Below are 23,548 nucleotides of genomic sequence, written 5' to 3'. Positions count from 1 at the left end.
GACAATATGCAATACCGTGTTATCCATCACTAAGTCATATGAATTTTCCAGTGAGGCTTTAATGAGAACTCAAATGCTTTAAAGAGCTTAATAAGTGATATGTTTAAAAGCCTAAGAGAGAAGTATATTTTGTTGTTACAAAGTTAAATTAGAATTATAGTTGAAATACAATGGAAATTTGCCAGAAAAGGAAACTTTTCGTTGAGATGTGAAGCCAGTAGGGGAGGTTTAGGGTGTTAACTTTACTGGAAAATAATTATTTTCCAGTTTGTTTAATGGTCATTTTTTTGTTGTTGTCATGATTGAGGAAACAGAAAATGTTCATTTTATAGGACTCTTTATTAATAGACTCATTTGACTTGTAGAATTGATAATCAACAATAAAAATTTTGCCTGTAGACATGAAACCAATCCAGATTGATTATGATGATGATGGTTTCCACATGACACACATAGTCATTAGCTGTGTTAAATAAGTAGGTGGTCTTGATTCATTTTCCAGAGGTCAGGAGTCATTATTCCCCAGTCCCTAAGAGAGATGTGCATTTTTGTAGACACTCTCCTGGGCCCTGGGGACAAAATGAGCGCATTATGGAAATTTAGTCATCCTGGATAAGTAAGGCTACTTTTTAAAGTTACCAATACTATAAAACTTCCATGTGTTGAAATAAGAATATATTCTCTGGTCCTATTCCTTAAATACCCAATTCAAAGATTTGCTTGCAGAGACGTTGTTACTATTAAGGAAATTTGCATTAATTACAGTTTCCTTTTCGGAATAATACTCTGTAATACACACTAAGCACTCATATTGTCAGAAGGAGTGAGAGAAGGGAACTTCCTATCAGACATCCTCTATCTATGTGGTAGGATCCTACCATCCAGGCCCTTTCGGTTAAAGTGACTCGCCTGGGGAGTGTGGCAGCACAGCCGGTGCTCCAGTGATGCTGGGGTGTGGAGAAAGGGAGCAAGGTGCCCACGGCTACACATCTAGCACAGGCTGAGCTGTGTGACTTACAGGATTCTGAAGTCTCTTTTTGGTCCCCAACTCAGGAATGAGATTTTGGGACCCTCCTGAGTGCCAGTTTCCTTACCTGTAATGTAGGAGCAACAATTCCTACCTTAGGGGATTACTTCATGGCTCGAGATAATGTATGGTTAGTACTCTGTACTCTGCAAAACCGAGTCGATGTAAGGAATTACTACTATTTCAGTAAGAACAACTAACGTCCAGAAAATGAAAACCTACTTTCACAGTAATTCACCTTCTTGATTGAGTGAAGGAATGTCATATCAAAAAAGTTACTGTACACAACAGTCTCCTCTAATAGCTTGTAAATTTTAAAATGCCTCCAATATAAGCATCTTATTTTTTTCTGCTGAAGTTCTGATAAGTGAAGGAGTTTGTCCAAGGCCTGCAAAAAATCTGTTGTCAGTAGAACCACATGTATTTAGCAAAAGATAAATATATTTCTTATTTATATCCCTTATTTTGAAATTTTATTTGGTACAAATGTTGATCCAGAGGAACAGGGTTACTATTTTAAAGCATTTCTGAAGGATAAACATCACTTGAAAATATTCCAATTTTGTGAAAAAGTGAGATTCTGTAAGAGTTGCAACATGGTGCCTTACAGAATATAGAGATGAAAGATGTCTTGTGAAGTCCCTTTAAAATACACGCTGCACTTGCAGACTTTACCCTTACATGGCCATAAAAGCAGTGATAAAACTTGCCCTCAAATCAGAAATCAGATTTCTCATCCCCATGTGCTTTTCCAAGTTTAAATTGGCTAAATCATTGCAGATGAACCATTCTGTGTGCCATCCTTGGCACTCTCTTGTTCATGCTTGTTTTATAAACTACTTGGCACAAATATCCAAAAATGTCCCGTGAGATTGGAGGTGTTGATGGCTTGTCATGCACAGAAATTCCCTTGGCTTCTGGTCAGGGGTGAAACTAGGGGGATAAGAGGACTTTGCAACTTCCTTGCTTCGAGTTAACTTCTAAACATAAACCATAATGCAGCCTAAGTAATTATGACATTTGCTACTATAGTGATATTTGGTACTCTAGTATATTTTGATCAGTTTCTCATAATAAACACCTCTGTACATTCTCTAGGAGAGAAGAGGGTTGGGGAGAAAGAAGCAGGGAAAGAGACATTGATTGCAATCTCTCCATGGGTTTGAAATTGGAGAACAGGGTGAGGAATTATTTGGGTAACAAATGAGAAGGCCTGACACAATCTCTATTAAAATACAAACAAAAAACACTTTCCTTCTTGTTGATGTGGAAGTCTTCCACATCTGCACACTTCACTGGAGGTCACACATAAGAGGGGTATGGTGGTGCTCTTCTCCCTTCCAGACTAATCAGGGGCAACGTAGGGTCTGGAGGAGCAATGAATGGCAGCAAGGTTGCCCAGGGGTGTGTCCGGGCACTTCCCCACTGCTGCCCCCACATTCTCAGCTGCTGCTTAGAGGTGACAGCTCCAGCCTTATTGTAGGAAGGTGGCTACTTTGTCTTTGTGGGTGTTGGAGGAGGGGCGGTTAGGGAATCTGCATTTGTTCCCCAAGGAAATAGGAGATAATAGTTTTATCATAAAATTTTAGTTTCTCCTGAATCCTGTCCTCAAAAGCAGTTAGCCTAACATTCGGTACAAACCTAACTCCGGTGGAGACCATAGAAAACTGTTTCACAGATGCTTTGAACACAAAAGCAGCCTGTAATTGCTGTACCAAATAATTATTTCCTGTCTCATATGTTAGACTGTTCCTTGTGTTTATTACCAGTAGCTTACAGTGCCCTTAAATAAAACATAGAAAATAACTACATTTTAACTGAAAGTCCTGGCCCCCAGCCCTTCCCCGTTATGACCATTATTCTATTCTGTTATCTTCACGAGTCCTCCTTACAGCCTTACAAAAGCATTGTGAGGTCTGTGAATTAGAGAAATCTTTGATAGTTGAAGACAGGCAAATTGGTTTATTAGTAACACATAAAATACAGCTTCTCTCATGGTAGTAAAGTTAGGACCTATTGAAGCATACATGTTTCTGTCTGTAACTTTTCTTCATATTACTTTCATGAAACGTAAATCTCCAAGAGAATATTGGTAGGCATCCCCACTAAAGGAATGGTAAATCTTTGCTAATGGCCAAAATAAGTTTGATTTGCAGTAACTAAATTTATTAGATGTTCCTTATCAAACTTTAGGTCTTTTTAATTGGTTTAGGATCGTTTGTGAACATTTTCACATACGAAAGTGGGTTTTAACAATTGGACAAATTTTAATTTGCCTTATATATCAAAGTCATTATGTAGTGGAACGAGTATTACTTTTGGAGTCATCATACATGTGACAGTCCCAGGTCCCGCACCAGCTGCGTGGCCTAGGCAAGTAAGTTGGTTGTAAAATGAGAATAGTAACACCTATGCAAATGAGATCAAATAATCAATGAAAGTGCCTAGTGCATTCCTGGCATGCCAGATACGAAGTAAGCACTGCAGATATTAGCTCCTACCTTTCCCTTTCCCTGCCTTTTAGAGGATGAATTGAAATTTTCAGTTTATAAAAACTATAGACCAGGATACCGATTAAGCGTTTTTGAGTGCCTGCTGTGAGTGTGCTGGTCTAAAGATACGAAGGAAGATCATTCATTAGCTCTGCCCACCAAGGAAAGAGTTAATTATTTTGTGATTACTGCTGTGAGCCAGATGCTGTTCCAAACATATTGCGTAGGCCCATTTAATTCCTGTGTCATACTACTATCTGCATTTTACAGATGAGAAAACTGAAGCCACTAGGAGGCCAGTGGGTAAGAGTCCCAGTTCCAGAGTCAGTACAGACTTAAGATCCTGTCTCAGCTCTGCACTAAGTAAAATCTTCAAGTTTTTAGCCTCCATAAGCCTCAGTTTCCCCACCTGTAGCATGGGGCTGTAAGAGTCCCTAGCTCATAAGGTACTTCAGCCACAGAATAAGTAATTACCTAAGGTAGACAACTGGTAGAACTGGGATTTAAGCGTTAGTCTTTCCAACTCCAAAGAAGGGTTCTTTCAGGCTAGACCGTGCTGCTGGTAAGGGAAACAATACCAAATCTGTTATTTTGGGGTATGGGAAGTTTGGGATAGTAAAGTTTGTTGCCTTTGTGTCTTGTGTCTTTTTCCCTTTTCTTCCTTTCTTGGGGGAGATAGATAGATAGATAGATAGATAGATAGATAAGATTAGATAGATAGATAGATAGATAGTGTTCGTGGATCGTGTTGTGTAACTAAAAGTATATTTACTTTTCCAGGGCAGAATATATGGTTAAAAGAGTAGGATTTCAAGACCAAGTCCACAAAAATTTAAAAGACACAAAGCTTAGCAAGTCTCTGAATTTCAGACAACCTCTGGATAGAAGATGAAGAGTTTTACATAGTCATAATTTGAAATGGCTAAACCAAAGGGGATTCATATATTCATGTCAGTTGATAGTATTACCCCTAAGGTGTGTGACATTCAAGGGTAACCAGAAATGGACCATGAGAACATAAATAGGTACACCTTTCAAAAAGTCAGTGTCATAAATAGGTACACCTTTCAAAAAGTCAGTGTCATAATCAGTGTTACCATATGGAGGAGGCTTGGTATAATCTTATTTCAGCATCATAATTAGAAAGATATTTGGCAGAGATCAAATGACCTTCTTGTCCACAAGCCACAAAAGCGAGAAGGAAAGCAGTGCTATTTCTGGAGTATCCTTCACACACGGGTGTCCTGTTGCCCTTCTAACACTGCCTCTTTCCCCCTAGCTCATGGAAGCTGAATCTTTGTAACGCCTTTTAGGGTTTATTATTTCTGTCTCTGTAGGGCCTCTTCAGATTTAGAATATATCTTTGTACTGCATTAAATGAAATATTGACACCATAAACTTGGTTTATGTTAAAACAAAGTCCTTCAAAAAGCCCAATCTGTGTACACTTCAGCCATCATGACATTCAGATAACGCAAACATGAGAGAGAAGGTTAGGAAGGAAGCCATAATGTGGAATGTGTGCTGAAGCGAGACTCAGGCTAAGAAGATGTAGAAGAGAGCTTAGAAAGGTAACTCTGACTAGCCTGCTATCAGGAGCCTGTGAAACACAAAAAGCTTTGCTCCTTTAATTCAAAGAATCCAGCCATGTATACCCAAAATCCCCACAATGTCACATGTGAGTCTGTCCATTTTGCTATATGCAAAGCAGAAATGATAGACGCATTTTGGAGTCACTTTAAAGAACAGTGGTCCAGGCTGGGCGTGGTGGTTCATGCCTGTAATCCCAACACTTTGGGAGGCCGAGGCAGAGGAGTGCTTGATGCAAGGAGTTCAAGGGCAGGCTGGGCAACATACCAAGACCCTGTCTCTACAGAAAATTTAAAAATTAGCCAAGCATAGTGGTGCGCAGCTGTAGTCCCAGCTACTCAGGAGGAGGCTAAGGTGGAGAGATCACTTGAGCCTAGGCGGGTGAGGCTGCAGTGAGCTATGATCACACCACTGCACTCCAGTCTTGGTGAGAGACAGTGAGACCCTGTCTTTAAAAAAAAAAAAGACAGTGGCCCATAGAAAGTCATGGACCCTTTGAGAACCATTAGGAGCAGTGTGTCTCACATATTGAGAGTGGGCATCTGGCCATATACATGTATGTCATATGTGTACACATTCATCATGTATGTAAATATACGTACACACTCATTAGTTTGCTAGTTAATGAAAGAGCAAGATAAATTGTGGAGCCTTGTATTTTTCACCTGAGTGGGTAGAGCATTTTCTTCTCTCATGCAGTTCTGTATCACTGCAAAAGAAATGAAGCATGTGGATAAAGATTGTGCATGTGTGCATCCTGTTCTTGAACCAGCCAGGTGTACATAATGATGAAGTGATTTGGGCAGAGTCAGGAATTCTAAAAATTACAAAAGTATACAGTAAACAGTATCTCACTTGGGTGTTGGGTATTATTTGCACAGGTGGATTTGCCGCTGCAGTCACCACCCCTCTAGATGTGGCAAAGACAAGAATTATGCTGGCAAAGGTAATTGGTGAAATAATATAATGGAGATACTTCAGATGCTCATATGTGTTAGCACTAGGACTACAGGTATATAAAGTGAACACAAATGGCTACCATTTACCTGTAATAGCATCTTATGCTGCCTGTGGAACCTCTAACAAAACTGCCATTGATGGAACGATATCCCCAGTGTCTACATAATATTGTACCATTTCACAGTCATTTTCACCTATGTTATGTAAGCACATAGGGCTGGTAGGGCCACTGCCTGGCAATACTATCTTCAAATAAACTCTATTTTTACTGGTGACAAACCTAAGTCTCAGAGAGGTTGACGAGCCTCCTGCCATGTGGCAGGTAAGTGACAGGCTTTGAACCTAGGGTCACGGTTGGCCTTAACTGGATGGGTTAAGACAGTTGTCAGAAATGTTGAAACCATTTTGTTTAAGAGAAAAATTGTTTTAAAAAACCCTGCTAGATAGAGAGTTGAAAGAATGCCATATGTATAACATACCTGAACTGAACCAAAACAAAAAGTCCTATCTTTGTGGAAAAGTAGAACAAATATGGGCCAAATTTTAGTATGGAGGTGGCAGGATCCAACCTAAGAATGTTAATCACGTTTTAAATGGAACATTTAAACAGCACTCTATTAAATATGCTTATTAGCTGCTTAGGCAAGTTTCATAGTTGTACCATTTACACTAATGATTCCCCGCCCTCCTCACATTGCTTCATAGTGCGTCTGTCTTTTTCCTGCTAAATAGTTCATCAGTCATCTCGTGAGCTCTGATAAGCAGCCACCCGTGTGGCGTGGGCCACATCCCTGCTTGCCTGCATATCTGAGTGTAAGCGCTTCTGGGTGGGCGAGCCAGGTCCTGATTGCCAAGAAACTCCCTGGTATCTGACACTGTGTTCTAGATGAGGGTGATGGGGAGCTGTGTGTCTGAGGATATCTGAGAGGCAAGTGTGTGATTGGGAGCTTCAGAAGATAACGGGTTTCTCTTTGTCTGTTCACACAGGCTGGCTCCAGCACTGCTAATGGGAATGTGCTCTCTACCCTGCATGGGGTCTGGCGGTCACAGGGGCTGGCAGGGTAAGACGAGGAATGCCCTCCTGCCTTTCTTCCCCTCCACCACTCCTCCTCCTTTAGCCTGACTTTGGATGAACACCTCTCCTTCCCTTCCACTTATGTTCTGCTTTGAGTTTCTATTTATTGTGCAAAATATTATAGTTGATGTTGTATACATGAGATAACAGAGCAAATCAAATTGACGGATTATTCCAGCCAGGCAGTCCTCAGCCTTGCCCATCTTGATGTTAAATGGAATTCACATGTGTGGCCTCACCAGGGTCTGGGCTGCAGCAGTCATAACATGGGGTTCTGGCTACACAGTGCAGAAATACAAGGGAATGAAGGTAACATTGTTAAAAGAAAGCATTTGTCGTTTTGATGCTTTTAACTATTATTAGTAACAAATTGCTTTGAACATACCATAGTGCAGGTGGGATGGCTCCACTATTAGCATCAATTGAGAACCATTGTGCTACAGAAAGAGCCTCAGACTTCTAGCTTCATGTCCTAAAAGCTCTCTCTGCAAGATTAAAACATTGCTTTGACACCATAAACTTGTAAAGCCGCCTGAATGTTGAGATCTTACAGGCATGTCAAATTACGATATTCTCTTAGGGACCATATACCAGGGATTTTCTTGCAAGAGCAAAGCAGTGGCCCCCCTTTGCAGAGGGTCGGCAGCTGCGTGGACTTCGGGCGTCTCAGCTGGCAGTGCCATCTCCTCATCCTGATGCCGAGTTGGATCACTTACGTGATTGTAGTTTTTGTGTACCTTTGGCAGTTTTAATCTCAGCTATTTGAAGGTCTGGAGGACATGAAGTAGGGAGGTTTTTATAGGAGAGCAGCCCATCCTAGATTGAAATTTTCCAGTTGGAAGTTTGAAAAGTAGGTGATATTGGATGGTTTTGTTGAATGTGACAACTCTGAGGGATTGACGTTGGGTGTGTGAAGGGTGTCACGGTTTTGAAACAAGAACTGGGGCAAAGCCAGAGGAATAATTGGCTGTTGACGTCTAGTGAGGGCGTGGGAAGGGCCTAGTGGGGGTGTGTGTGCTGGGAGCCTGCCACTTAGGGCTGCCATATCGTGAGGGGTGCTTCTATCTGTGGCACAGTAATTCTGCTGCCAGTTCCACAGCAAACAAAGGAATGGTGTGAGAAAAAATGAGTCCTGAAGCTACTTAGCCAGTAGCAGGTAAAAGGTCCTTAGGGGCCGGGTGCGGGGCTCACACCTGTAATCCCAGCACTTTGGGAGGCTGAAGCAGGAGAGTCGCTCGAAGTTAGGAGTTTGAGACCAGCCTTGGCAATATAGCAAGGCTCTGTCTCTAAAAAATAAATAAATAAATTAGCCTGGTGTGGTGGCACGCACCTATAGTCCCAGCTACTCAGGAGGCTGAGTGATCACTTGAGCCCGGGAAGTCGAGGTTATACTGAGTTACAGCTGCACCACTGCCCTCCAGCCTGGGTGACAGAGCAAGATCCTGTCTCAAAAAACAACAACAAAAAAGTTCTTATGTGTTTCAAATAGCAATTGGGCTACATACATGGAGAAGTCACATTCAGTGGCTTTTTTAGACTGTAAAGCCAAACTGCCAAATTGCACTGTCTTACCGATTTCAGTGTAGTTCATGTTTGATTCTGTGGCAACTGTTGGGCAAACCACTTCAATTGACCTTAGCTTTGTGGAGCTGTGCAGAGCTGCAGCCCGTCAGCCTTTTCTGGAGACAGTGGTGGCAGGTGGGGATGGCATGATCGACTGGCAACCCCATGGCCCCAAAAGCTGGTAGGAGTTATGTTGAGTAGATGATTGAAGATAATCTTCCCTGTCCTGGTTGTGGCATGTCTTAAACTTGACATTATAAAACTAAGCAGTGCCAGAAATACAGGCAGAGGAGGGGTGTCTTCCTTAGGTCAAGGGCCTGTCTCTGTCCCCATTGTCAGCTCTGTAAAGGTCATGTGGAATTTTTTTTGCTTATCTATCTTCTGAAAGTCTCAGAAGTCACGGGCTCTAGTCAGTCTGTACAGTGTAGGCCTTAAGAGCATTACAGACAGCAGCGGTCCTCACTTAAGGGAGTTTTGATTAGCCCCTTATTAATGATTAAAGACAATAGATAATTTGACTAAAAAACAGTCACAGAAAAACCTTGGGTGGCTGTTGTGAACAGAGGTCCCAGGCACCCTCAGCCTGAAGGTATCTCTGCCGGCTTCCTCTGTGCTCCAAGCACACAGCGCTGCTGCCACCTCCTGTCTCCTCCCCTGGGCGTGCACTAAGTTTACCAGGTACTACTTGGGTTTTCCAGCAGACACCGTCTCCTCACCTTAGGATGGAATGGTGCTGCCCTCTCGGGGTCAAGTCAAGTGGCGACCACTTTTATCTTTCCGTGTGGTCCACGCAGGTGAAGACCTTGTTCTGGCACATACTGGGAGTACACATATAAACAGAAATATATTACTAAACAAACACCGTGTGCTCATTCAGCCCAGTAGCCAAAGGCAGATGGGGGAGCCTGCCCACCCCAGATGGCCCCTTTCTGGTTTTCTTCACTTATCAGCTGGCTTTCTGTTTTTGTTGACTGTTCCCTTTATGTAGTAGCTGCCACTGCCACGAGCATCCCTTTCTGCCTGGCATTGTAAGTGCTTACGTTTGCTCTCATTTAATCTGTGGGCACTAGAACACGCCCCTGCTCAACTCAAAAGTCTTCACCTGCGAGACTGGCTGGGGCCCTCACTGTACAAATTACTCCACGTTAAGACCGTAATTACGTTAATAGATTCAGTGGTCATCTGTTGAAACCGTAAACTGCTTCCATCTGCCTCTTGCCAGGAGCAGCTGAGCTTGTGAGTGGCAGAAGCTGAACAAGACACTGGCGTTTAGAAATAAGTAAGGTAGTAAAGGTGGGAGAACTTTGTGGCCAGAGTGGTCTCCCACAGCTCGGCCTCTGCTGGCCGCCTGTCTAGCACCCTTTCCTTCGTAAGGTAGGAGCAGGGAGGCTCATCTGTTTTTCAGGCGGGAAGGACATAGTGGCAATTTATGAGTTTCTGTCCTCACCACTCACCCTTTGCATGATGCTGATTTTTTTTTTTTTAAACAAGTGTAGTTTGGTTTTCAATACAATTTTCATGGTTATTTTTGGACAAGTAATCGGGGTCCTTAATTTTATGTGCAGTATTGTAATGATTTAAACCCATAGCTAGCTAACTAAAAAGGGCCCACAAAACTCTTCTTAAGTGTCTCATTTTCCTTAGAAGTGCCAAGTGCTGCAAACAGAGGGAGGCTGCTCGGCCTCCCCCAACAGCTCAAAGGTGTTGGGAGAAAGGATGCAGTCAGGTGCTGGGAGCAGCCTGCAGGGACCGTCTTCCTGCCATGTTTCTCTCCAGGCCACCAGCTTGCTTGTCATGGAGGCTTTTCCTATATCTTAAAAGATGCATAGCTACTGTTGGCATACTTGACCATTTTCAGTTTTCTTCCATAGACCTGACCAGAAGTCTTTTCACTGGCATATACACTAGTTTTGCCTTCATTAACTCTTTCTGCTTACAGAAGTAATACAGGCATATTTTGTTTAATTGCACTTCTCAGTGCACTTTTTTTCCAAATTGAAGGTTTGTGGCAACCCTGTGTTGAGTGAGTCTTGCAGAGCCCTTTTCCAATAGCACATGATGACTTTGTGTCTGTGTCACATTTTGGTAATTCTCACCTGTCAAATATTTTCATTATCATATTTGCTATGGTGATCTGTGATCAGCCATCTTTGATGTTACTGTAATTGTTTTGGGGCATCACACACTGTGTCCACCGAAGATGGCAAACTTAATTGACAAATGTGTGGGTTCGGGCTGTGTCACCAACCGGCCATTCCCTATCTCTCTCCCTTAGGCCTCTATTCTGTGAGACACGATATTGCAGTTAGGCCAATTAATAATCCTCCAGTGGCCTCTAAGTGTTCAAGTGAAAGGAAGAATCACACCTTTCTCATTTTAAATAAAAAACTCGGGCCAGGCATGGTAGCTCACACCTGTAATCCCAGCATTTTGGGGGGCCAAGGTGGCAGATGGCTTGAGCCCAAGAGTTCAAGACCAGCCTAGGCAACATGCCAAACCCTGTCTCTACAAAAAATACAAAAATTAGCTGGGCATGGTGGTGTGTGCCTGTAGTCCCAGCTACTTGGGAAGCTGAGGTGGGAGGGTCACCTGAGCTCAGCAGGCAGAGGCTGCTGTGGGCCATGATCGTGCCACTGCACTCCAGCCTGGGTAACAGCAAGACCCTATCTCAAAAAAAAAAAAAAAAATTAAAAATAAAAGCTGGAAATGATTAAATTTAGTGAGGAAGTCATGTGGAAAGCTGAGATAGGCCAGAATCTAGGCCTCTTGTGACAGTTAACCAAGTTGTAAATGCAAAGGAAAAGTTCTTGAAGGAAATGAAAAGTGCTATCCAGTGAATACACAAATTGTAAGTGTAACAGCCTCATTGCAGATACGAAGAAAGTTTGGTCTGGATAGAAGATCAGACCTGCCACAATATCCCCTTAAGCCAAAACCTAATCCAGAGCAAGGCATTGACTCTCTTCCCTGAAGGCTGAGAGAGGTGAGGAAGCTGCGGGGTTTGAAGTTAGGAGAGGTTGATTCATGAAGTTTAAGGAAAGAAGTCATCTCTGTAACACAGAAGTGTAAGGTGAAGTGGCAAGTGCTGATGGAGAAGCTGCAGCAAGTTACCCAGATCTAGCTAAGATCATCGATGAAGGCGCTAACACTAAACAACAGATTTTCAGGGTAGATGAAACAGCCTTCGATTAGAAGAAGATGCCATCTAGGACTTTCCTAGCTAGAGAGGAGACATCAATGCCTGGCCTCAAAGCTTCAAAGGACTGGCTGACTCTCTTGTTAGGGGCTAATGCAGCTGGTGTCTTTAAGTTGAAGCCAGTGCTCATTGACTCTTCTGAAAATCCTAGAGCCTTTAAGAATGATGCTAAATCGACTCTGCCTCTGCTGTAGAAATGCAACAACAAAGCCTGAACGACAGCACATCTGTTTACAGCATGCTTTCTTGAATATTTTAAGCCCACTGCTGGGACCTAGTGCTCAGAGGAAAAGATTCTTTTAAAAATATTACCGCTCATTGACAGTGTACCTGGTCACCCTGGAGTTCTGATGGAGATGAGTGTTGTTTGCATGCCTGCTATCAACATCCATTCCTTAGCCTGTGGATCAAGGAGTTACTTTTAACTTTCAGGTTTTATTAAATTTCATAAGGCTACAGCTGCATCAACAGTGATTCCTTTGCTAGATGTGGGCAAAGTAAATTGGAAGCCTTCTAGAAAGGAGTCACCATTCTAGATACCAGTAAGAACATTCGTGGCTTCGTAGGAGGTCAAAATATTGACCATGCTGGGACTTTGGAAGAAGTTGATTCCAATCCTCATGGCTGACCAGTGGAGGGAAACACATACTAGATGTACTAGAAATAGTAAGACCGCTATAGTCAGAAGTGGAGCCTGAAGATATGAAGAATTGCCACAATCTCATGATCAAACTTGAACGGATGAGGAGTTGGTTCTTATGGGTGAGCAAAGAAAGTGATCTATTGAGATGAATCTACTCCTGGTGAAGATACGGTGAACATTGCTGAAATTACGATAAAGGATTTAGAATATTTCATCAATTTAGTTGAGAAAACAGTGGCAGAGTTTGAGACGATTGACTCTAATTTTGAAAGAGGTTCTAATGTGGGCAAAATGTATTGTGTGCTACAGAGAAATCTTTCATGAAAAGAAGAGTCCATCAATGCACCAATTACTATTTTTAGAAATTTCCACAGCCACTCCAACCTTCAGCAGCTACTACCCTGGTCAGTTAGCAGCCATCATTCAAAGCAAGACCCTCTACCAGCCAAAAGACTACAATTTACTGCAGGCTCAGATGCTCGTGAGCATTTTTTAGCAATAAAGCATTTTAAAATTAAGGTATGTACAATTTTTAGACATAATTGCTACTGCATATTTAATAGACTGTAGTAGAAACATAACTTTTCTGTGCCCTGGGAAACCAAGAAATTTGAATGGCTTGCTTTATTGCAATATTCATTTTATTACGGTGGCCAAACTTGGCCTGGGACCAAACTTGAAATATCTGAGTCATGATTATACCCTTGGTCAAAAGGTTCAAAGGTTATGGAAGCATGGGCCAGGAATGTGTCCTGTAATCCACAGGCAGCAGGCATTCAGTTTAGGGTTTAAGACACATCCCTGGCTTGCCTTTTAGATATGGAATCATAGCCGTTGGACTTAAGTTTTTTAAACCTGTTTTGTAATTTTTTTATGTTGGCATCTGTAGATTTCCTCATCTTTATCAGCTACATAATCCTCCACTGTATGTTTATACTGTGCCATAACTTATATCACCATCAGCAATGCCACAATGAAAATTTTTGAACAAGTATCTGAGTAGGTATGGGGAGGGGGGCAGTTTTAAACAATGAATCCCCAATTTGTATCCTCGTGGCATTATAGTTTTACTTTGCATTGCTCTTATTATTCTACATTGCACCTTGGCTGGTTAGCAGCCTTCTGTGATACCAAGGGACTGTGCAGGGACTGTGCAGGTGGAGGCATGCTGCCCCCTTCACAGCCACAGCCCATTTGCCTTTCATGCCTTTAGACAGAAAAGGAACATAGGGAATCCATGGAGGTTCAACTCGTTGTTGTGACATCATGTTTTGGGGTCTCGAAGGACAAAATGCAACTGAGTCAGTGGATGGAGTGGCAGCATTGCCCAAAAATCTCTTCACTGAGCAACCCCTGGAGATCACTTTAGAGGTGTGGGCTGGGAAGTGCCTTCCAGCCTTACCTAGGATTCAGCTCTTGAACGCCTTTTTTAAAAAAGTCAGTTTCATCTTTCAAAGGGAAAAATGGCATGAAAGTTTTAGAACTATTGTTGGGACACAGCCATTACTTGCCTTATTTGGGAGTGTTCACAAGCTGTTTGGTAGTTAGCCACTAATGAGCATGGTGTTGTATTGAGCTGAGCAAGCTGTGGGTATTAGAATTTAACCTTTTTTTAAATACGCACAACATTAAAAATCCTGTTTTTTCCCCTAGATTATTTGCAGGTGTCTTCCCTCGAATTGCAGCCATCAGTCTGGGAGGTTTCATCTTTCTGGGGGCTTATGACCGAACACACAGCTTGCTGTTGGAAGTTGGCATAAAGAGTCCTTGAAGCAGAGACAGCCTCACCTCCACTTCTGTCAAGAGAGGGGCCTCCAAGTGTAAACCCTCTTCCGCTGAGCAGCTGTCTGAACTATAGGCCCCAGTGCTGAAGACCAGTTCTGCTAAGATGCCGGCATCGAGATTGTGCCATCCGTGGTATAGGCTGGCTGGTATGAAGTCATTGGCCTGTATGCCAGAGAGCTAAGAGAAGAAAACGGGGTCTGTGGCGGTACTCTGAACAATTTCCTCAGAACCTCTTAATAAATAAGTTTGGTAATGCTGAGGCCAGGCCTTTTAGAGCTTTCATTTGATCTGTATCTGATCTTTCATTTCTTGCCACCTGATGGTGGATTCAGCAGAAGGCAAGATGGTTATAATTTTAAAAGAATAGCTTGTTTGGGAAAAGGAGACTTGGGGAAGAAGTTGTGTGTGTGTGTGTTTCTCCCCCTAGTTAATTCCTGTTGTGTAAGGGTAGGCTTTGTTGAAAATGAACTACAGGTACATAGCAAGCACTCTCTGGGTAACTAGGCTGCTGGTTTTAATTACCCTCAGATTTCACCCATTTTACAGAGATGTGTCCAGCGCCCCCTGTGGTGTGTGAGAGAAGGCAGCTGCAACTCAAGTGAGTAGGTGGGCCCAGCTGGCTTTGTGCAGGAGGGCATAGTGGGTGAGCTATTCTTGCCATTCTCATGTCAGGCTGAAAGGAGGGCCTGGGCCAGCTTTGAAAGCAGCGTTGCTAGAAGTAGGCAGGATGAAATGGAAAGGTCACCACACTTTGGGATCTTAGAGCTTGACTAACAAGCTCCAGGTGGAGAAAAATCCAGAACAAAATCTCAGTGTTGAATCTAGCAGTGTTGTCTGCCCCGGAGCAAACAGTATATGATTTTGCTTCGCCTATTTTTTTTTTTTTTCTTTTTTGGGGGAAGATAATTAAAGGCAGAATGACTGCGTTTGTAAAAGAAGGACCACCAACTATACTGACATTTATAAATGAACCTTTATTAAAGACACTTCAATGCCATTTGTTAGACACTTCAATATTTTACATGGTTTTCAATGTACACTGTACCAAAATTTCTATAAATAAATAACTTTGTACATAAAAGTAATACTTCCTCTTTCACATTGCCTCTCAGAAGCAGCAAATTCACATATTTTGTGGAAGTAAGATTAGTCAGTTAACTGTCAAGAACAAAATTCTAAATGTGCTTACCTTTTGAACAGTGATGACACCTGACAGTAATTGTTAACTATTTTCTCAGTAACTCCCTTCAGCTTTTGGCCAAAGGAACATTTTAAGGACCTTGTTTCTATTTTACACATTGGCACTCACAAGATGGTTAGCTACCAGTCTCAAAAGTGCAAATATACCCAGAACCCAGGTCAAGGGCTAAGTCTTTTCCAGTCCCAGCTCAGTTTCATCTGTGCGAGGGAATGGCATGGACAGGCCTGCTCTGGATCCTTAGTAGAAATAAGGTAGCCCTGAAGAGTAAGAACTTCCTCCTTTCTGTCCCCCAAGGCCAATGTAATACTCATTATATTGGCAGAACGAAAACATCAGTATAGAAAAATCCACAGGTACCAACACCAGCAGCCTTTACCTTAATTTAAAAGTCTCAAATAGCAATCGAATGATACTGAGAAGGCTACATTTGCTTTTATCATAAAATAAGAGAAGGAGGAAAGGCAGTGTTTAACTGTTCTGACCTTTTGCTTGTGATTGATGGATTAACAACCCTCATTCTACGCCTTAAAGACAGAACTTAAACCTAAAAGGAAAAGCCATTCACTGCAAGTGTGGATGGCACCTGCACCCCTGGCTCTACAGGGAGGCCTGTTGCAGGGGCATCCACACATGAGCAGTGCTCACCTGAAGCTCCTTCCGGCCCATGTGTAGTCCTACCGCGCAGCAGCCTAGAGGTCTATGAAGTGCAATATAAATCCAAGGCCTTCCATCCTTCCCACCCCCACCAAAAACTCCTGCGAACAAATGTGGTTGTAGCCTCTATAAATTCCAGCCATGCGTTAAGGCACCAGAACTATTTCCCCACCCCCCCTCCAAAATTAAACAGCAACCTGATATGAAAAATAATATTGTCAAAATTGTATAATAATTTTTTTGTTAACCATGCACTAAAGATTAAAATAGCCTCTGTAAAAGATATATATGAAATCTCTGAAAACTCTTATGTACAATGATATCAAATACTCTTTTTGCCTTTTGTACATAAATCCCCTCTTGCGTTTCTGTGCTTCAGATGCAAGTCCTGTGAGCAACTGATACTCCACATGGAAGTTACAACTATGTACAGATGAGTGACGCTTGAACCCAAGCTTCCTCACAGCCTCTCCTACCTCTCTTTCCCGTAGAGATTGGTATGACAAGAACTGAGGTAGACAAAACCTAGCTTTTTGGTGCCAACAGCAGTGGCACCCTCTGTTTCCCGGGGAGCTGTCCTGTCACTGGCGTGGACTCGGGACTGGAGTCACATGCTCTGGGGAGGCGGCCATTGGAAACAAGCAAGTACTGGGCTTCTGCGCGCTCTGGACTGCCTAAAGTTAATGAAGATGTAGGCTGTAGCTCTGTGGAGTCCGGGTCATACAACCTTGCTAAAGTCCAGGAAGAATCCCCTACAAGGAAAGAAAGGACCTGTCAGACCCCCACTTGACCGCTGAAGCAGCTCCCAACCCACCTGTTAGTAACTCCTCAGAAGACAGTAAAAAGTTACCTTTCCCATCTAGAGATGCCATTGGCTTTTTCTTCACAGCCGTCAGCATTCTATCGTGGTTACTGGGGTAGAGCGACCCCTGGCACTCGGGGCAGGATCCAGCGGCAGTCCCGCTGCACTGGTGATGTGGAGAATGCTCTTGGTCACTCCCACCCGGCTCCGGGCCATTTGGCGCACTTGGCTGCGTGCTGTCTCTGGACACAGGCTGGGGGTGGAAGGCTTGTTCCCTGGAGTAACAGTCCACTTCGGTGTTGCAGTCACTGCATACATCCCGGCCACCGTGTTCTGAAGGACAGCACCAAAGATGGGTTAGAGTCACTGCTGTGGGAGTCTTCGTCTCCACACAGAGGGCAAGCTGCTTAGCTCCGCTGTGCAAGGTGAGAACCCTGACTGCAAACACTGTATGCATGCTTCCCCTTTCCCCCAACTATGTCCCCAGAGAAAGGACTGGGCAAACACCAAGTCACTCATGAACTGTGGGGTCTTTCGTGTTTACAGTGAATTTCATACTCAGAGAATGTAGTGTTACTGCTTCGGGCGGGGGGAAAAGCCATTAGCGTTAGGTACCATGCAGTGTTGGGTCTTTTCAACAATTAGAAATTAAGCCTCAAAATAGCCCTGGTGAAAAAGTGCTGACTGAAACTCTACACTTCGTTTGTGCCTTGCCCCTTATTTAAGTTGCTTATAAATCTAGAAAATTCATGCTCAGGCTTACCATGCCATAGATTTATCTAGGAGAAACTATCCTGGAATTAAGAGAGCCAGGCCTGAGCTTCCCATTTATATACTGAATACCCAATTTGGAGACAGCTGTGGACTAGGAATGTGTCTCCCCCTTTGATGTAGTGACTCGGTCAGCCCAAATTTCCATTGCAGAAAGAAACTACTTCCGATGGGAAGCATCTCATACCCATCTTATGTGGCCCAGGTGTCCCTTCAGCTTTCTCCATCGCTTTCCACGGCTCTTTGTGATACCCAGCACAGAGCTTTGGCTGCCTGCAGGCAACGCTGTGAGCGTCGGCCTCTGGAAAGTGGCTTGCATCTCTTGGACAGACACCTGCAGTGGATTCCAACACGATCAGAAACTCTGGGCTTGATATTTCACAGTAAGCCTTATGAAAGGAATGAGCAAGGCTGCTAGAACAGTCATTTTTTTAAAAAAGTTCTTCAGAGCAGTGGGGCTGCTGGTCTGGCAAGCAGCGTGTTTTCTACTACTACTTCCCAGCAGGCAGGCCGGCCTTGTGAAACGAGCAGCTCTCTCAGGGTGAGCCTCTACGGTCTCAGGCAAGTGCTCAGAGGCCCCACCGTTGGAAGTACCTCATCCTGGTGACAGCTTTCCAGTGTAAGACTGGATCACAGAGCAGACCTGGGCACGTTCCCCATGTAAGGAATGGGTTGGCTGGGTTCATGCACCGTAATGCCCTTTCCAGCTGCTACTCCAGGCAAGCCTACTTTATCCTGCCAGGGAGATGCTAAGCCCAATCCAGTGGCTTCCTGAGGGGACAGGACTTTAAAACCTTGCAGAACTCATAAAGACTGGGTCCAAAATAGCAGCCCTTAGTCATACAGCCTTCTAGTTCACCAAGTCTGCCCCATCTAATGCCAGGTACCTGCCCTGTAAAGAGCTGGAGGCCACCTCCAGCACCCAGAGACACAGTCACAGCAGAGCTCTGCTTCACAGTTACTGAGGCCTTACCATTGCTCTCAATGTGCCCACTGGCCTGAGGGCCACCCTCGGTCCTGACCATGGTTTCTTGTCGGTCAGAAAGGGTCCCCTGAGAAGAGAGGTAGCTTGGAACATCTGGTGGCACGATGGTTTCATCTGCAAGGAGACAGAACAAATAAAACACCAGGGTCTTAGTGACAAGAAATGCAGACACACATTCATTGTCAAGCTCAGAAAGGGGATCCTCCCAGTGACGACCATCAGGGCTGTGCAGAGATGGCATGGAGTCCATGTACACAACAGGCCCTCCCAGAGCCTGCTCAGCTTTACCGTACACCCAGTGTGAAGAGCGCAGCCGGCAGATGCCAGACGCCACAAGTGGAGACCAGTGATGGAAAGCCGGGGCTCACAGAAGCACCGCGCTGTTTCAGGAACAACCTACTACGTGGCAGCAGGGCCTGTGCATAGGCGGCCTCTGAGTTAGCAAAGAGAGGGAAAACTGCACGGTGTGTCAGTTACTTGTATTTGAGAGTATTCCTGTTTAAGGTTAAGTTCCTCAAAGTTAAAATGGAATTAGTGGGACTAAAGCCTCAGGAGTTCTGAACACACTGCGATTCTTTCAAAAGCCACTGGAACCCGGCCCAGTTCCCCAGCATCACTGCCATTCCTCCCTCCTTGAAAGTCAGCTCCGCTGGCAGGGCCTGACCTGTGTTGGTGACACTGTACTCTTCACTCTTCTTCCTGGTCTGGTAGATGATGCACACCCAGACCAGTGACGTCAGGACGATGCTGCTCACGACAGCAATGGTGAAGATGCCTACCGTGGTCCCATCCTTCCTGCAGCCTGCTGCAGGCAGGACGCTCAGCTGGCTGTGAGCTCGCTCCGTGCCCAGGGTGTTGGACATCTCACAGGTATATCGGCCCGCGTCCTCTGCCACCACGTTCTGAACCACAAGGAGCTGGTTGTCAGGGGTCAAGTGGTGCCGCTCAGTGAGGCTCAGCGGGCGGTCCCCCTTGAACCAGGTGATGCGGGGTGGAGGGTTCCCCGTTGCTTTGCATTGCAGGGCCACTGTTTCTCCCACAGATACCACACGGTCTTCCAAGGGCACTGCCAAGGATGGGGTCTCTACAAGAGGGCAACAGAGATCTTAGTCATTCTCACCGCCTCGGTTGCTCTGGCTCTGCCCTGTCTTCTGGACAACGGACAATCCAACATATCAATGAGATGCATCTGCGATTTTGTCTCAGAGTGGCAAGCTTTGGAGAAGACCCTTCAAACTCATTGACTAAGTCATCTCCATTCTGGGAGTGGCTTCCACAGGGAGAGTGAACTTCTGCTGACAAAAGCCCCTGCTATTCCCTAACTGTCTTGTGTCAGGCCTGTGTCCTTATTCTTGACCAAGCCCACATCCATCCTGTCCAATTCTTAAAGTGTTCTGTAGCTAAACCCTATGAAGACTCTTAATTCACCAGCTATCATTTCTTTTAAAGAGACAGAAACAAGCAGCCCCAAATTTCAAACAGGGTTGAAAGGCCCACAATGCATACCGCCACTGGCCACACACAGCATTTGAGAGTCTCTCTCTCTCTCCCACACACTCACACACACAGTAGAGCAATAGGCAAACCTAGGACAGTCAGGGTGGCATTAGCTGAAATGGAACCGGCTGAATTCTGGGCAGTACAGCTGTAAACCCCTGCGTCATCTATTTTCACATCAGTGATGAAAAACACGTCGTCATCTGGCATGACATGCATGCGTCGCTCACGGGCGGCGGGGAAATCCGTGCCTCCATCCTTCTGCCAGGCAATCTGAGGGTTTGGGTGACCTGTGGCAGCACATTCGAGGCGGGCCATGGTGGTGGTCCGGATGGTTATGTCGTGGGGCGTTTTGGTGAATGACGGCAACACTGGAAAACATAAGTATACAGGGTTGGGTTATGGGACAGCTCGATGCAAAAGCAGGAAGTCCTCTGGCAAGCACCTACCTGTCACTGTGCCCAGTGCCAGTTCACTTCTTTTCTCCTAATGTCTGCCCAGGACCACTCCTGCCACCTGTGAATCAGGAACCCCCAGCTTCTCCCACCACAGTTGGAACACTTCCATCAGCCTTGCATTGTACACCCTAGGCTGGCTATAGTCCATTCAAAGCAAAGGCTTTTACTCTACATGGCAATGCCTATACGGGGGCTTGCAGGGTGTGCCCATCCACACTAGGTAGGCCTGATGCTTGCCTGCTTTACCCACCAAGAGAGAGGCTGTGGAGATGGAATTAGAGAGGGAAGGTGGGCATGCCTCCACCTTGGGAGAGCAATGGGATGGCTCATCCGTTTGGATGGGTGTTCATGGGATGAATGGGATGGCTCATCCATTTGGATGTTTGTTCACCTAGGCTGTTCCTGCCCACTGCCGTATACCCAGGCAGGAAGCATGCAGCTTGCTAGTTTGCTCAGCCTAAAGATCGATGTCCCGACAGAGTGGGACGCATCCAGCCACGTGTCAGGCACCACCAGAGTTCCTGTCAACGTCAATTTCGGGGAGAGTCTAACGGCTGAGTCTTCCAGAAGCTGTGAGGACTTGAAATAAGCCAAGACAACCCCACTACAGTGTGGTAAAGAAGGTGTTTCGCTGTGATCTGTGGGGGCTTAAAGAGCACAGCAGATCCAGCATTCTGATGATTCTCAAGCCAATTCTTTTTAACTAAACTCTTCAGGCTATCTCCTCCCCACCCCTCTCCTCCAAACACACAATAACACATGGTCCCCTTGACAAGCTCCAAGGCTGGTTAATGAGTAAAAACCTGTCAACTGCCAGGACACTGTGTCTTTCAGGCCAGGGCTCCCACCAGCATTGCACTCCACAGCCTCTGGAGCAGTAGCTAGCCTCCAACTCCAATGCTGTGCCATCTACTCAAAGGACAGCAGCTTCTCCAGGCTAAGGGGATATTTGGAATTTGGAAACCAGATCTCTTGGCTTATAGAGGATAAGAATTGGACAAAAACACAAGGCTTAGCTCTCCACAATTTGACTTAACATAATAACTAGTTTTTTTTTTTTTTTTTTGAGACAGTCTCACTTTGACACCCAGGCTGGAATGCAGTGGAGCGATCTTGGCTCACTGCAACCTCCACCTCCTGGGTTCAAGCAATTCTCGTGCCTCAGCCTCCGAAGTAGCTGGGATTACAGGCATGTGCCGCCACACCTGGCTAATTTTTGTATTTTTAGTAGAGACGGGGTTTCACTATGTTGGCCACACTAGTCTCGAACTCCTGGCTTCAAGTGATCTGCCCACCTCAGCCTCCCAACTACTGGGATTACAGGCATGAGCCACAGCACCCGGCCAATAACTAGATTTTTAAAACTCACCAAAAACAAGTAACTCATTGAGAATAACCCTTGAAATCTGCAAAACTTGTTCTGGGGCAAACCCAGGCAACAGTATGATTTAATAGTGCCCCACAGAAGCATGTGTGTGTCATGTCTCAGTCATCTCTACATGGAAAGCTGAAAGGGCAATCAGGAGTGTGCTTTGTAGGATTCTGGTACTATAACAAAGATGGTGTTTCCATACCATTCACGGTGAGCCTGGCCTTATGTGAATAGGTGGAGCCAAAGTGGTTGGTGATGACACATTGGTAGCGGCCCTCGTGCCTAAAAGTGACCTGGCGGAGGTGCAGGATGGTGGTGTACTCCATCACTTCCCCGTCCTGTGCGTGGACATGGACAAAGTTCTCCATGTCTGCATTGGTCAAGACTTCATTGTCCTTCTTCCAGGCAAAGGTCATGGGGGAGCTGCTGCTGCTGGCTGCTGAGCATGTGAACCGGATGTCCTTGCCCACCATAGCCATGGTGGTTTCTGGCTGGGTGATGATCTGTGGCTTCAGGAAGTCATCTGGGGAGAGAAGGGTCAACTGTAAAGCGCCGGGTTCTTGGTACACAAAGGAACCAGCTGCTGTTCATGGTAACAAAAACTGACACAGATACCAAGCAGCAACCAGAGCTTGAGGTCCCTGTGCATCCTCAGCCCCACCAGATGCCGTAAGAGTTGCACCATGGACATCTGACCTCATCTAATTATAAGTCTGTGAGTACTGATCACCTTTATGATCACACTCCTTGATTAGAAATTAACCCACCACTTCTCAGTTCTCAAACCAGCCAGCCGGCAGTTTCCTTAAGACAACTGGCTCTGCCTGCTGACTTTCACACAAAACAGAGTCAGGCACCACTGGTCATGACTGCAGAGATCTTACCCACAAACCTTACTCCAAAAGGAGGGGGTGTAAAACACTTCCAAAATGTCAGAATAAGGACCTCCAAAAATCTGCACCTCCATTAAAACAAGGAAAACACCTGGAAAAATGGTCAAAAGCAACTTTTTCAGAATTCTGGAAAACCGAAGGCTTACAACAATCCATGGATTGTTGAGTCAAGAAAATAGCAACATCTCAGAAATGTGAGCTTTGTGGTATTTTAACTTAATCCTAAGCCCCATTCTTCCCTCCCCAGCTCCATGGGAGCCTTGAAACCCAGCAGCCTAGCAACCACTGAAGGGTCAGAATGGGCTCCCCAAAAGCCCCATCCTCAGAAATGACACCATGTGGCTTATCTCACAGCAACATGGAAAGCCCCATTCACAGGATTTGCATTGATCTGCCCTGATCTAGTTTGCTCAGCAGGAGAAGCCCTAGCCCCAGGGCACATGACTACAACCATCAGTAGCCACTGTTCAACAGTGCGGCTGTCTGAGGGGACAATACCCATGGGGCAAACAAGCAGCTGGCCAAAAAACTATAAAGGAAAATGTGGGGAATACAGTGTTGATGGTGGGCTTTGAAAAGGTCCA

The 23,548-nt window shown here is 44.8% G+C and overlaps 2 protein-coding genes across 7 annotated transcripts in view; one reads left to right on the top strand and one right to left on the bottom strand.

Moving 5' to 3' along the window:
- The window catches only part of SLC25A26 (solute carrier family 25 member 26), a 160,045-nt gene extending 144,633 nt beyond the window's left edge, over positions 1–15,412 (top strand). For 4 of the 5 annotated variants that reach the window (XM_054483395.2, XM_054483397.2, XM_054483400.2 and 1 more), the window contains 3 exons: positions 5,991–6,055; positions 7,057–7,130; positions 14,200–15,412. In XM_054483395.2, coding sequence (XP_054339370.1) covers positions 5,991–6,055; positions 7,057–7,130; positions 14,200–14,317 — 257 coding nt within the window. In that variant the 3' untranslated portion in view covers positions 14,318–15,412. The remainder of the gene's footprint in view (positions 1–5,990; positions 6,056–7,056; positions 7,131–14,199) is intronic. The other variant, XM_054483398.2, reaches the window with a different exon arrangement.
- The window catches only part of LRIG1 (leucine rich repeats and immunoglobulin like domains 1), a 122,017-nt gene continuing 113,754 nt past the window's right edge, over positions 15,286–23,548 (bottom strand). For both annotated transcript variants that reach the window (XM_054483393.2, XM_063661854.1), the window contains 7 exons: positions 22,274–22,594; positions 20,331–20,612; positions 19,409–19,828; positions 18,733–18,858; positions 17,947–18,093; positions 17,037–17,321; positions 15,286–16,938 (listed from right to left, as the gene is read on the bottom strand). In XM_054483393.2, coding sequence (XP_054339368.1) covers positions 16,712–16,938; positions 17,037–17,321; positions 17,947–18,093; positions 18,733–18,858; positions 19,409–19,828; positions 20,331–20,612; positions 22,274–22,594 — 1,808 coding nt within the window. In that variant the 3' untranslated portion in view covers positions 15,286–16,711. The remainder of the gene's footprint in view (positions 16,939–17,036; positions 17,322–17,946; positions 18,094–18,732; positions 18,859–19,408; positions 19,829–20,330; positions 20,613–22,273; positions 22,595–23,548) is intronic.

The sequence above is a fragment of the Pongo pygmaeus genome, chromosome 2 (genome assembly GCF_028885625.2).
Source record: "Pongo pygmaeus isolate AG05252 chromosome 2, NHGRI_mPonPyg2-v2.0_pri, whole genome shotgun sequence".
NCBI lineage: Eukaryota > Metazoa > Chordata > Mammalia > Primates > Hominidae > Pongo > Pongo pygmaeus.
Note: the sequence above shows the minus strand (reverse complement) of the source record. Positions and strands in the feature narration are given on the sequence as shown.